At 43.1% G+C, this 13,504-nt stretch overlaps 1 protein-coding gene and 1 non-coding gene across 2 annotated transcripts; one reads left to right on the top strand and one right to left on the bottom strand.

Moving 5' to 3' along the window:
* Positions 1–1,590: 1,590 nt before the first annotated feature.
* Positions 1,591–2,157, bottom strand: LOC147476243 (uncharacterized). The gene has a single exon (XM_086585672.1). The coding sequence runs from the start codon at positions 2,155–2,157 to the stop codon at positions 1,591–1,593; it is 567 nt and encodes a 188-aa protein (XP_086441798.1).
* Positions 2,158–8,172: 6,015 nt separating this feature from the next.
* On the top strand, positions 8,173–8,276 carry LOC147476242 (small nucleolar RNA R71). Its single transcript, XR_015209950.1, has one exon. It is a non-coding gene; the product is annotated as a small nucleolar RNA R71 (small nucleolar RNA).
* Positions 8,277–13,504: the final 5,228 nt, after the last annotated feature.

Below are 13,504 nucleotides of genomic sequence, written 5' to 3'. Positions count from 1 at the left end.
CCTTCCAGATTTCTCTCCCCCGTGAGCCCGCTTGAGAGGCAGATTTGTCACCACCACCACCGAATGTGCCTCAAAGCACGGTTTCAACTTCCGGTAGCCGAGAATATCAATGCTAAGGCATACTTTTCCACTTTGTCAGATCGGGTTTCGTGATCCAAAGAAGATGTTTTTCTTTTGAAGTACACCGGTCTTTCGACCTTTGTCCGCCACTTCGAGCGAGGATCGAGCTTACGCGATATTCGGACACTCCCGGATATAGGTATAACTTCTCCCGGGTTCTGGTCGCGATAGCAAAGGCGTCGCGTACCTCTTCTTCAATTCGAAAAGCCTCTTCACACTCGGCCGTCCCACAAAATCTGGCGTCCTTCTCAACAACCTGCATCGGTACCGCATTTTGTCGGATGACTTGGATATGAATCGATTTAAGGCCGCGACCGTCCGCCGCCTTTGTACTTCCTTAACGTCCTGGGGTGACGACATCTCTATTAGTGCTCGGATCTGCTCTGGATTAGCTTCTATTCCCCGGTGGGTCACAATATAACCCAGAAATTTCCCGGTGGTGACCCCGAAAGTGCACTTCTCGGGATTCAGCTTCAAATTATGTGCCCGCAATATGCCAAACGTCTCTTTCAATCCCTCTATATGCTCCTCTTCCGACATGCTTTTCTCTACCATGTCGTCGATGTATACCTCAATACCCTTCCGCATTTTGCTTGCAAACATCTTCTCCCCCAGTCGCTGGAACGTAGCCCCGGCATTCTTCAAACCAAATGGCATCCTCGTGTAGCAATATGTTCCCCCCTCCACCACAAACGATGTCTTCTCTTGATCTGGTCCATACATTGTGACTTGGTTGTACCCCATCGAGGCGTCCATAAAGGAGAAAATTTTGAACCCTGCCGTCCGATCTACTAGCTCATCCACTCGCGGCATCGGATAACTGTCCTTGGGGCACTCAGAATTGACGTCCGTAAAGTCTACACACATGCGGACCTTCCCATTCTTCTTTGGTACCGCGACTATGTTGGATAGCCGGTCGAGAATTCGACTTCCGAATTATGCCGCTCTTTTTTACCTCGCGACCTCATCGCGAATCTCCGCATATCTCGCCTAACATTGCGCATCTTTTGTTTCACCGCCGGCGGCCTCCCTCATGTGTAATCGGTGACAAAAACTTCGGGGTCCAACCCGGTGATTTCTTCGATTGTCCAAGCAAAGACGTCCTTATTCTCTAAGAGGAACTGCACCAACTTATCTTTCCACTCTTTCGACAAATTCGACCCTACCGATGTGACCTTTTCCTCTTCCCCGGTTCCTATATTTACTGATTCGATCTCATCCAGCGTTTTTGTTTCCACTGGCGCCTCGGCCTCCTCTTCTCGGAGGGCGACCGTGAATTGCTATGCCTGTCTTTTCTTTGGTTGCGAGGTCTCCCCCTCGTCCCCCCGAATCATCCTTTTCACTGTTCCTTGATGGCTATTCCGCGCTGTCACTTGGTCTCCGCGGACTTCATGCATCCCCGTCGGGGTGGGAAATCTGATTACCTAGTAATAGGTGGATGGTACCGCTTTCATTTCATGGATCCACCGCCTACCAAGGATGGTTATCTTGTGAGTTCGCGTCCACAACCTTGAACCGCGAGAACACCGTCACGGGTCCCGTTGTTACTGGCAATAGGAGTTTCCCCAGTGGTTCGGTCATGCTCCCATTGAACCCGTACAAATTAGTCCGGGATGGCCTCAGTTGTTTCCTGCCTATCTTCATCTCTTCCATCGTTCCCACGAACAACAAATCCACCGCACTGCCGCAGTCAATCAAGACCCTTTTCACCATGTAATTTCCTATGGCCACCGTGATCACCAGCGCATCCTCATGTGGGACATCCACCCCTTTCAAGTCGGTGTCTCTAAACACGATGCTTCCTTTGCTATTCGCGGGCCATGGGACTGGCCGCGAATACCTTGCCTCCTCATTAACTTGCTGGATGCTAGCTGTCCGCCGTATCCGATCCCGGTGAGCATTGTGGCTCCAGATTTCCCCACTAAATATGACATTTATTGTACCCAGAATACGCCCCGGGCTCGACCGCCGCTCCGCTTTCTCTTTCCCCTTAATAAACTCCTTAAGCATCCCTCTCCCAATCATCTTCTGTACCATCCACTTGAGGGCGTAACATTCATTCGTTTCATGATTCTGTACCTGATGATATGCACAATACGGTTTGCCCGGTATTTCGTTGGGCTTGCTCCGCGGTCCTTCGTAGCCTTTTAGATCTTGGATCAGCGGTAACAGTTCCTCCAACGGCCTGTCCACGGGTATCGGATCCACTTCCCGATACGGCTTCCGTTCTCTATATTCTCTCCGGCCTTCGACTCCACTCTTTTCCGGCCGTGCAATGCCTCAGCGTCCACCACTCTCCCTACCTGATGACTCATACCTTCCGCGGTCCTTGCTTCGATCCAAAGCCAGCACGGCTTTCCCTATCTTCCTCGTCTCTTTCTGCAATGTGTCTTCATACCGTATATACTTCTCTACCCTCGGGTACAAGTCTTGTAATGACGTGATCTCGTTCTTAGCCACAGATTCGCACTCTCGCTTCGCCGCAGCCCCCTCAAAGGCAATCACCGCAGTCCTCCTCGTCCGTGTTCTCCACCTTTAAAGTTTCAGCCTTAAATATGCATAAATTCCCTCACCGACTCCGTGTCCCTCTGTCTCACATTAAACGGGGCGCTTATGTCCACCACCCTCCTTTTTGGTGTATGAAGTGGTCCACGAAGGCTTGCTCCATCTCTAGAAAGTTGTGTATGCTCTTCTCGGGCAATCTATAATACCAGTCTGAGGCCCCTCCTTTCAAGCTTGCTGGGAACATCATGCACCGCAATCCGTCCGTACTCAGGTTCACGCCCGCGGCGGCATGCATTTGCCGAAAGTGGTGGATGTGGTCCGCTGGGTCTCCCGTCCCGTCGTACCTCTCAAACCTAGGCTGGTTGAACCGCTTTGGGACCTCCGCCTTCCAAACTGCGTCCGCCAATGGGTTGCGATTCAATCCCGCCACTACCTGGTTCGCCATCCCGGACGTACCTTTTGCTTGCTCCCAGCTTGCTTTCAGATCGTTAGCAATCATCTCCTTCACCTGTTCCCTAGTGAGCCCCGGCACCCCATTCTCCACCACATTAGGTCTCCCTTCTTCCTCTCTCACCTTTTCTGATTCCTCGACGGTCTCCCTCTCTCTTCGTAACTCCTCGTTCTCTTCCTTCAACCTCGCTACTTCCTCTCTCAGTTGTCTCGTTTCTTCCGAAGACGATGCCGCTGTCTCTTCCACCCCGTGCTCTCCCCCATCATCTCCTACCGATTCAGCCACCTCCTCTCTGGTCGACACTTTCCTCGGTCGTCCCACACCTCTCTTTGCTCTCGTTGCCATACCTCCTACTGTTCAACTCTCTCTCTTCCCCACAGACGGCGCCAAATGTAAATGCTCTCAGTACACCTTCTAACATTCCATGTCCTAACGCTCTCCCCCCTCTCCCTTTTCTTTTTTTTTTCCCCTCAGTTCTTTTCCTCACTGTTCCTCTTTATACTGTCCCTCTTTCCCTTTCTATCCGTTGATCTCACTTCATCCTTCGGTTCATTTTAGCACATCTGTCTCCTAGGGTTCTGCGGCCATGCTGTTGTGCCACCCGTTCCTGTTCTGTTAAGTTGCCTCCTCTTGGACTTTGACCGCTCTGTTTCCACATGCTCCAGTACGGCCCAATCACTTTTGCAGAGCTGCGGCCTACATCCGGTGCTTCGCGCCTTCTCTTTCTTATACTACCTCGAGCCAGCAGACACGCCACCTCAATAACCCAAAAATGGGTTGATACAGTAATCTCAATGTCGTGCTCTCCTTTTCCCCTCTTTCTCTTCCCACTCTTCTTTTTCTACTCCCCTCCCTCGCATCATTGTTGTCCACCTGTCCTCCCATCCTTTGCTCCACGGCCTACCTCGCGTAGGGTTTTGGTCCACCCTTTCACTCCGCGATCTTATCCTGTACACTCGGTTCTGCTGCTTGTCTTACTTCTGCTCCTCTATTCCCAGCTATCTTCTACTCCTGCGTTCCGTTACAGCAGCTTGCATTGGCCCATCGACCAACAATCATTGTAGTCGCGAATCCTACCACTAAAGTTTTCATTCCGCTAAAGTCGCCACCACACTCTTTGTCATGGCAGAACGATAGAACTTTATTATATTCCCACTGGGGAATGCAACGACGAATAATCTGATCCGCACAATACTTAAAAAGGTAGGGCTCATCCCAGTAGTATAACTTGACTCTGGCCAAGAACTTCTTACGTTCATTTCTTGTCCAATTATAAGGCATAACATCAGCCGCTAAATAGTTTACGATGTCCGCATACCATGGTGATGAAAAATAGCATACAGATGCTCATCGGGGAAAAGAACCGGTATGGACTCGTAATCACTACTATCGTCATTTTGTAAAGTCTAGATAAGTGGTCGGCAACTACGTTTTTTGACCCCTCTTTTTGTCCTTTATTTCTAATGTGAACTCTTGCGGGGAGAAGAATCCATCGGATTAATCTCGCTAGCATCCTTCTTTGCAAGAAGGTACCTAATGGCTGCATGGTCGTGTAAACTAAAGTTTTAGAACCAACCAAATAAGGACTAAATTTATCTAAAGCATAAATGACAGCTAAGAATTCTTTTTCAGTAGTTGTATAATTCCGTTGAGGCGTCGTTTAATGTTTTACTAGCATAATAAATAACAGTGGACTTATTATCTAGTTTTCGTCCCCAAGACAAAGCACCAACCTGATAGTCACTAGCATCACACATGAGTTGAAAGGTTTAGACCAATCGGGGAGGTCTGTATAATAGGTGCGAGTGGTTAGGCTGCTTTTAAGGTTTCAAAAGCCTGTTTACACTTAAAATTAAAATCAAAGATTGCATCCTTCAAAAGCAGGTTAGTTAAAGGCCTAGCTATTTTGAAAAATCTTTAATGAAACGCCTATAAAACCCCGCATGGCCTAGAAAGGCTCTAATCTCACGGACGGTCGTGGGTTTAGGTAGGGTCGCTATCTTATCTAGTTTGGCTTTATCTACTTGATGCCATCACTAGATACAATATGACCTAGTACTATGCCCTTTTTGACCATGAAATGACACTTTTCCCAATTTAAAACGAGGCTCTTTTCTTCACACCGTGTCAAGACCTTAGACAGGTTAGACAAACATTTTGTAAAGGAGTCTCCATAGATAGAAAAATCATCCATGAACACTTCCATAAAGCGCTCTACCATGTCACTAAATATATGAAGCATACATCGCTGGAAGGTACTAGGGGCATTACAAAGGCCAAAAGGCATTCGTTTATAGGCATATGTTCCGAAGGGACATGTGAAGGTTGTCTTTTCTTGGTCATCAATATCAATAATAATCTGAAAATAGCCAGAGTAGCCATCCAGAAAACAATAAAAGGCATGACCAGCTAGACGTTCTAGCATCTGATCTATAAATGGTAAGGGAAAGTGATCCTTTCATGTCATAGCATTTAAACGTCTGTAATCAATACAGATTCTCCATTTCATAGGACCATGAGTGACAACATAGTCACCCTTCCCGTTACGTACCATGGTAACTCCCGATTTCTTAGGAACTACATGAATGGGACTTACCCATTCACTATCGGAGATTGGGTATATAATACCCGCATCGAGTAATCGCAAGACTTCTTCCCTAACCACCTCTTTCATGGCAGGGTTCAAACGGCCGAGGTTTCGCGAGAAGTCTTGGCGTTATCCTCCAAATGGATACGATGAGTGCAAACATTGGGGTCAATTCCCTTAAGGCTAGGGACCAACCAATCGCAGACCGATGTTCCCTAATCACCCTTATTAAACATGTCTCTTCATCCTTAGTTAACAGAGAAGATATAATTATCGGGTGACTACCATCCGGATCAAGTTGAATATATTTTAACTCCGGGGGAAGAGGTTTAAGCACTGGTGTGGACGGAATGTCCGTTGATGTTTCATAAGTGTCCTTATTTGCGTAATGAAGACTTGCTTAGGTAGCAAGTCTTCGTGAATCGATATATGGAGCAACCGACGGGTCTACAATTGGTGTGGACTCTAGGATGGTGTTGACTTCCTCTAAGTAGGAGTCATTTACAAAATCAGAAGGTCCAAAAGAAAGGAATTTGTACATATTGTTTTCGTGAAACGTGTTGTTAAAATAATCTTGAGCTAAACTTTCGATCATGCTAACCTCCCCATCTACGATCGAATCGTAAGCTGTTTCATCATTTTAAAACATTTACCTCGGCTGCACGGATGGCCAAAAGATAAGGACATCTTTCCATCGCGACAATTTATAAAGCGCATTGGCGGTTGCCAAGAAGGGGCGCCCTAAAATGATCGGTCAGAGTCATTAGCGACTTACGTATCGAGGATAACAAAATCAGCGGGGATAGTAGAAATCCCGAACCTTAACAAGCACGTTTTCCACTACACCTTTAGGATACTTAATTGACTCCGGTCCGCTAATTGCAAGCGTTATTTTTGTAGGTTGCATTTCCTGTAGACCTATTTGTTTATACAAGTAATACGGGGAGTAAGTTAACACTTCGCCCCGTGTCTAATAAAAGGCGATGGCGTCGTGTGGGAATCTCCTAAGGTGCATTTTGATAGGATCGACCGGGGTCCTTGTACTTAACAATTCCATTGTTTTCGGATAACGTTAGGAACTGTTCAGGTTAAAAAGGCGTCTTTAGGTATATTGGTCTTACGCCTAGTAGTGCACAACTCTTTAAGAAACTTAGCGTGGTTAGGTAGCTTTTAATAACTTCGAGAAAAGGAAGGTTTATCGTTAGATTCTTGAAAACGCGTTCCTAATTTCCTCAAAGTTTGTATCCTGGTTAGCATGGCTAATTTTTGAGAGGAACGGTGGTTTTAAGCTCTATATTTAGTGTATGGCTCGACTTGAAGTGTAACCTTGGCTTTCGTTTCTTAGGTTGTGGTTTAACTGGGACCTCTACAATTGGTAGGTTCTTCGGTTTCTATTTCGTATCTAGTTCGATATCCGGTGTAGAGAATCTTGATGGGGTAACTATAGGCATAGTTACTTTGTTATCAACCACTCTTCCGAGGCGGAGAGTGGTGATGGCATTTAGGTCACCTACGATTGTAGTTTCCGTACTAGAATTACCGTTTACCTCAAAGGTTGTGTTTTTGTTTTAGGGTTTGGTATTGCTTGTCCCGGAAACACGCCTTTTGGTTGGGCTTTAAGCTTGGGCTAACTATTGTATGCCCCGATTTATGGATTGTAAAATCTGTTGGTTTGATTGAGTCATTGTCTGGAAAAGTTGTTGGGTAACTTGTATAAAGGCATCGATATGATCCGGTTATGTAGGTGTAGTAGTCACGGGTGGTGTTTGGAACTATCTCGTTGATTATTTATGGGTGGGTTGTGATAGTTATTATTATTAACCGGGAACGATACCTCTATTGGTATTATAATTATTATAATTATTCGACCTTGTGCTTGACCTTGTCGTGGTTGCGCTTGGTTGTTATAATTATTATAATTCCCCTTGACCTTGTCCTTGTCCTTGCCTAGGTGGAGCTTGGTTATAATTGTTTGCTTGCCTAACGTTTTGATTATTGTACCCTGGAGGTGTTACTTGTTGATTATTTCTCCAACTGAAGTTGGGATGTTGTCTCCAAGGGGCGTTAGGAATAGGATAGTTATTAATAGAGTAAACATTATCTTGTTCTGGTGGTTGTTGTTCATAAGCTAGAGGACAATAATCGTCAGGGTGCTCTGGACTCAAACAGAAATTACATGGGTTGGAGTTTACATTCATGACGGGGATAGGCTTTTGTTGAGCAGAAATAGCCTCTACTTTTTTAGTTAGAGATTCGATTAGATTTTTAAGTTCTGGATCGGTTTTCTTCTCAAACATACCGGCGGCCTTTACTGTTGAAGAAGAACTAGCTGAGCGGGGGATATCATCACTACCCCCCCAATTATTATTCCGTTTAGTTTGGTCTTTCTAAAATTTATAAGCCTCGAGGCTCCTTTACTTAGGAAACTATCCCCATTCATTATGTCAAGGACTTCTTTATGGTGGTGTAGAAGACCTTTGAAAAGGCACGAACTAACGTGTCTTTAGCTAAGTTATGATGTGGACACTCTATAAGGAGATCGGTGAAACGATTCCATGCCTCAGAAAATGATTCATGAGGATTCTGGCGGAAAAAATGAATCTTGGAAAGCATCTCATCCGTCTTTAGGGGTGGGTAAAATGTTCCATAAACACGGTGAACAAGTTTAGCCCACGAGTCCACGAATTAAGCGCAGGGCAGTTAACCAAGACGCGCCTTTATCGGCTAATGTGAAAGGGAATACCCTCGGTTTAATTTGTTCCGCACCTACCGTAGGATGATGGAATGTTGTAAGGACTTGTTCAATCCTACGCGTAATGCCGATAAGGTTTTTCATGGTCTAACCCATGAAAAGCGGGTAACAAATTAAATATGTTTGGGGATTCGAAAATCTCCCATCGGTCCGCTAGAACGATGCACGATTTAGGGCTATCGCTCAAGGCTTTGTAAAAGTCGGAGAGAGGAGTCTCTCTTTCTTCACCATTATGTCGTATGGTGTGTGTGATAGTAGTTAGAGGTGTCGTGTGTGGTATACTAGATAGACTTGTTTGTTGCGTGTAATTACATTTTTGTTGTTTTGTTCGACTGGACCTTAATCTCATGCAAGACTAAGTTGAGCTTAACTAAACATGCAACACTCCAAACAATTCTAATATACTAGTAGAAAACCTCTAACCGGAAATGCGAGGTATGGAAGAAAGGAATACGATGGCGTCCTTGCTTCGCTTATGAATAGCGTTTTGTATGCTGCGTGTTCAGTGTATATAAGAGATTAGAACACTGAAAAATATGAAAGATCAAAGTTTGAATCAAAACTGTGGAAATCCGGGAATTTTAAACTGGCGCACTTGTCGCTTTTCACAAGAGAAGCCTTCAAGGCCTCGAAAGTAATTTTCAGATTACGTGTTTTTGTATGGTCGCTGGTCGATTGGGAAGTCGAAGTTCCATGTTTGAGCCGGTGGCGCTTTGGTATGGTAGCTGTAGTTCGATTGGTAAACAAAATTCCAAGAACTTAGCGCTGGTCGCTTATCCTTGAAGCGCCATCGCGTATATTTTCTCGGAATTTGTCACTGAAATGGGCAAACCACGGTATGAAACAAACAAGGGTGGGTGGGTTTAATGGGACTTAAAATTGACTACTTCTACTATGAAAACAATGCTAAAGTGTAACTAAGATGGCAGCGGCGCCATTTGATAAAAGTAAAATGAATAGTCTACCTACGAAATGAACGATGAATTCACAACGTAAGTAAACTAAAACTATTTTCGTGTCTATTATCAAATCTTCTACTCTCGATGCGAATTGCACTAAGTGGAGTAGGAAGTTCGTTCCACTCCTAGTACCCTAGCATGGATTGTTTCCTAAGTCTAAGAAATCAGTCTTAAATCTAATGAGAGCTTTACGAAATGTTATGCTAACAAGACGCGTTATTTTAAATAACTAGATATAATAAATAACAAGATAAAATATAAACTAAAGATAATCTACGAAGCTACGGAAATACGATTGTTGACTCTAGATAAAGAAATAGAGGGGAATTAAATCCACCTCGAATCCAACTTAATAACCTAGTATAGATTGTCGATCTCGATTCTTACGTTTTCCGCGGCAAGAATTTCGAAGTCTAATCCCTAGTGTTCATGGCATTCCTACCGGATACTAACTAGCATGTGAGGTCGTCCACCCATTCTCATGGCTTAAACACGACCTTCTAGAGTGGAATAGATTCTACTACCAATTCTATACTAACCACTAAGTTTTCATCAAGGCTTCATCAACCCCTCTAATGGAGGTTTAGCCTTGAGTCATCAAACTAACATTTCCCATTGAATCTAAACTAAACATAATGTAAGAAATTGAGATTTACTTAATTAACAATAATGAATCTAATTTAATGGCTGGAATGGAATAAGAACAAGAATTTAAATTAGATCTAGAATGGAAATGACAAGAACGAAATTGGATAATAACTATTTTATTTATCTAATCAATCAAGAACAATCATTCAAGAATTTAATCTAAAACAAGAATTGTAATGGAACTAAAACTTAATTTATTAATTAAAACTAGATCTAGAATTCTATATATTAATTTAGGTCTAACTAGCTACCATTAACAAAGAGCTAAGCTTTTGTTTTTTTATACATCCAGATCTAAAATTCGTGCATGGGCTTGGAGCCATGTTTTTGGGCGAGAATCGTGCCCAAAACCCAATTCTTTCAGTCCAAAAAGGCCTCTTCAGCTGCAGTTGGCTTCCACAGACTTTTCGTCCACTTCTGCTCCTCTGATTGGGTCAAGGCTTGGACCATTAGAAATCTCTTTCCGAGCCGGTCGTTTTGACATAAGGTAGGCCCCATTCCGAGGTCTGAGTCCAAAGATATGGCATTCGGAAGTTCTACTAACTTTTGCTCCTTTATCTCGCTAAAGTGGCACATTTCTGCACATAATGGACTTTGAAGCCTGAAATGCATAAAAACACGTAATCAGTATTAACTCTTACTTATTATTCACATAATTGGTCTAACAGTATGATTATTAAGGGGTTAAAACTACAGTTTTGGGCTCTTATCAGTACCTGTTGCACAACCTGTGCCACTCGCTACTAATAGGACAAGCGACACTTTCTTAGCTTACATGAACCGACAATCTCAAATATTGACATCTATCTAACAATCACTTCAACAATTAGCACAAGAAAAGAGTCAGAAAGGCATGTTTCCTGGACAAGCAGTTCCAAACCCTAAGCCAGCAAACACAACCTTTGAACTCATGAATGCACCTGGTAAAACTACTCCGAACCAGGGTGACGTGCACGCAATCACTACACCTCGATCTGGCAAAATTATAGACAATCAAATACGTATGCCAGATGAGCACCCAAAGGTATCCAAAGGTTCCAATGAAACTATTATTGATAATGAACCTCTGATGGAAACACCAAGTCCAACTAAGTCACTGACTCAAAAATTAGGAAATGTGCAAGCGGATCCTTATGCCAAATTCCGCCCTAAGGCACCGTTTCCTGCCCGTTTGGCAAAGAATAAACCTGACAAAAATTTTGATGAAATTTGAAAAACTTTTAAGAATTTAACAATCAACTTACCTTTTCTCGATGCACTCAAACAATTGCCAAAACATGCAAAGTTCCTGAAAGATATGTGTACCACAAAAAGGAGAACTAATGTTCCTCAACAAGTGTTCCTCACCGAACAGTTTCCGTCCATCACCGAATATAATGGTATAATCAAATACAATGACCCTTGTCGACCAACAGTTCCATGCACTTTAGGTGACAAATATACGGCTACTGCGCTACTAGACCTAGGAGCAAGTGTGAACTTACTTCCATATTATTTATTCAAACAACTAGGTCTTCATGAGCTTAAACCTACCACCATGACTTTGCAATTAGCAGATCGTTCCATTAAGTATCCAAAAGGCATTGTGGAAAATGTCCTTGTAAAGGTCCAAGACTTTTACTATCCCATCGATTTTGTCATTCTTGATACAGAAGTTGCCTATGACTCCATTCCAATCATCTTAGGGCGTTTGTTCCTAGCAATTGCTAATGCTCTCATAAACTGTAGGGATGGTTCCATGACCATGTCCTTCAGAAATCTTTCGGTCGAGGTGAATGTGTTGAAGTTGATGAAACAAATTCCAGAGGCTGACATTGAAGGTGAGGTTAACATGGTTGACAGCTTTGTGCAAGAGTATTTAACAAACTCTTTTCCTGACGATGAAGTACACCAATTTCTTTTCTTTGGTGGTTCTGAATTTGATGTCGATGATTATACTCAAGAAGTAAACGCGTTAGTAGAGTCAATACCACTGTTTGACCCTACTACCGTGCTGTCCAGCAACTTGGACAATCATCAATCTATTTTCTCCATGGAAGACGACTTTCCTCAAGAATCTTTAATACCCACTCCTCTCGCCCCTGACTTAAAGCCTCTTCCTTCGAATTTAAAATACGTACATCTTTATCCAGATGGTAGTTACCCAATTATCATATCATCACAATTGACTAACGATCAAGAATCCCATTTAATAGATGTCATTCAAAAATACCATTCTGCTATTGGATGGTCACTCGATGGCATTAAAAGCATTGACCCTAGTGTGTGCACCCATCGCATACATCTTGAAGAAAATGCTAAGACGTTGTGTGAACCACAACATCGTCTAAACCCCACCATGAAGGATGTGGTACGGGAGGAAGTTTTAAGGTTACTCAATGCGGGTATTATTTACCCTATCTCTGATAATGTTTTGGTGAGTCCAGTACACGTTGTTCCCAAGAAATCTGGCATTATAGTTGTGTGAAATAATAAAGATGAATGCATCTCCGCTCGTATTCTAGTGAAATGGCGAATATGCATTGACTATCGCAAACTTAATGTAGTCACTCGTAAGGATCACTTCCCACTTCCCTTTATCGATCAGATGCTTGAACAGTTAGCAGGTCATGCATATTACTATTTTCTTGATGGTTATTCAGGATATTTTCAAATAGTCATAGATCCTGCTGATCAAGAAGAAACAACGTTCACCTGTCCATTTGGTACATTTGCGTATAAACGAATGCCTTTTGCCCTTTGAAATGCCCCTGGTACATTCCAACGTTGTATGCTTCATATTTTTAGTGATATGGTTGAACGTTTTATGAAAGTCTTCATGGACGATTTCTCAATATATGGTGATTCTTTCGATAGCTATCTATCAAATCTTGAAAAGGTTTTTACACGTTGTGAAGTGAAAAATCTCGTTCTTAATTGGAAAAAATGCTATTTTATGGTTACAAAAGGAATAGTTTTAGGACATATTGTTTCAAAGGACGGAATCAAAGTCAATGATAAAGCTAAGATTGAAAAGATTGCTTCCCTTCTAATACCAAAAATAGTTCGCGACATTCATGCGTTTTTGGGACACGTAGGGTTCTATAGGAGATTTATTCAAGATTTCTCAAAGGTTGCTCGACCTTTAACCAATGTCCTGCTTAAAGATGTCGTATTTGATTTCACTTTCACTTGCAAACAAGCTTTTGAGACCTTAAAATCTGCCTTAACTACCTCTCCTATAATTCAACCACCTGATTGGTCTAAACCTTTTGAATTAATGTGTGATGCAAGCGATTACGCTATCAAAGCTGTCCTAGGGCAATGCCGAGAGGACAAGCCAATTGTCATTTACTACGCTAGTAAAACTCTTAATGAAACTCAATGTAACTACACCACCACTGAGAAAAAGTTTCTCGCTATGGTATATGCCTTGGATAAGTTTCGTCCTTACGTAATTGGTTCTTCCACAGTAGTCAATACTTACCATGCGGCGCTTCGTT

The sequence above is a fragment of the Coptis chinensis genome, chromosome 9 (assembly GCF_015680905.1).
Source record: "Coptis chinensis isolate HL-2020 chromosome 9, ASM1568090v1, whole genome shotgun sequence".
Classification (NCBI taxonomy): Eukaryota; Viridiplantae; Streptophyta; class Magnoliopsida; order Ranunculales; family Ranunculaceae; genus Coptis; species Coptis chinensis.
This window is presented reverse-complemented; position numbering and strand designations above follow the sequence as displayed.

Bases quoted from the DNA above. Each gene is read 5' to 3' on its own strand.
- LOC147476243 (XM_086585672.1), bottom strand. From the start codon at position 2,157: ATGGTACAGAAGATGATTGGGAGAGGGATGCTTAAGGAGTTTATTAAG.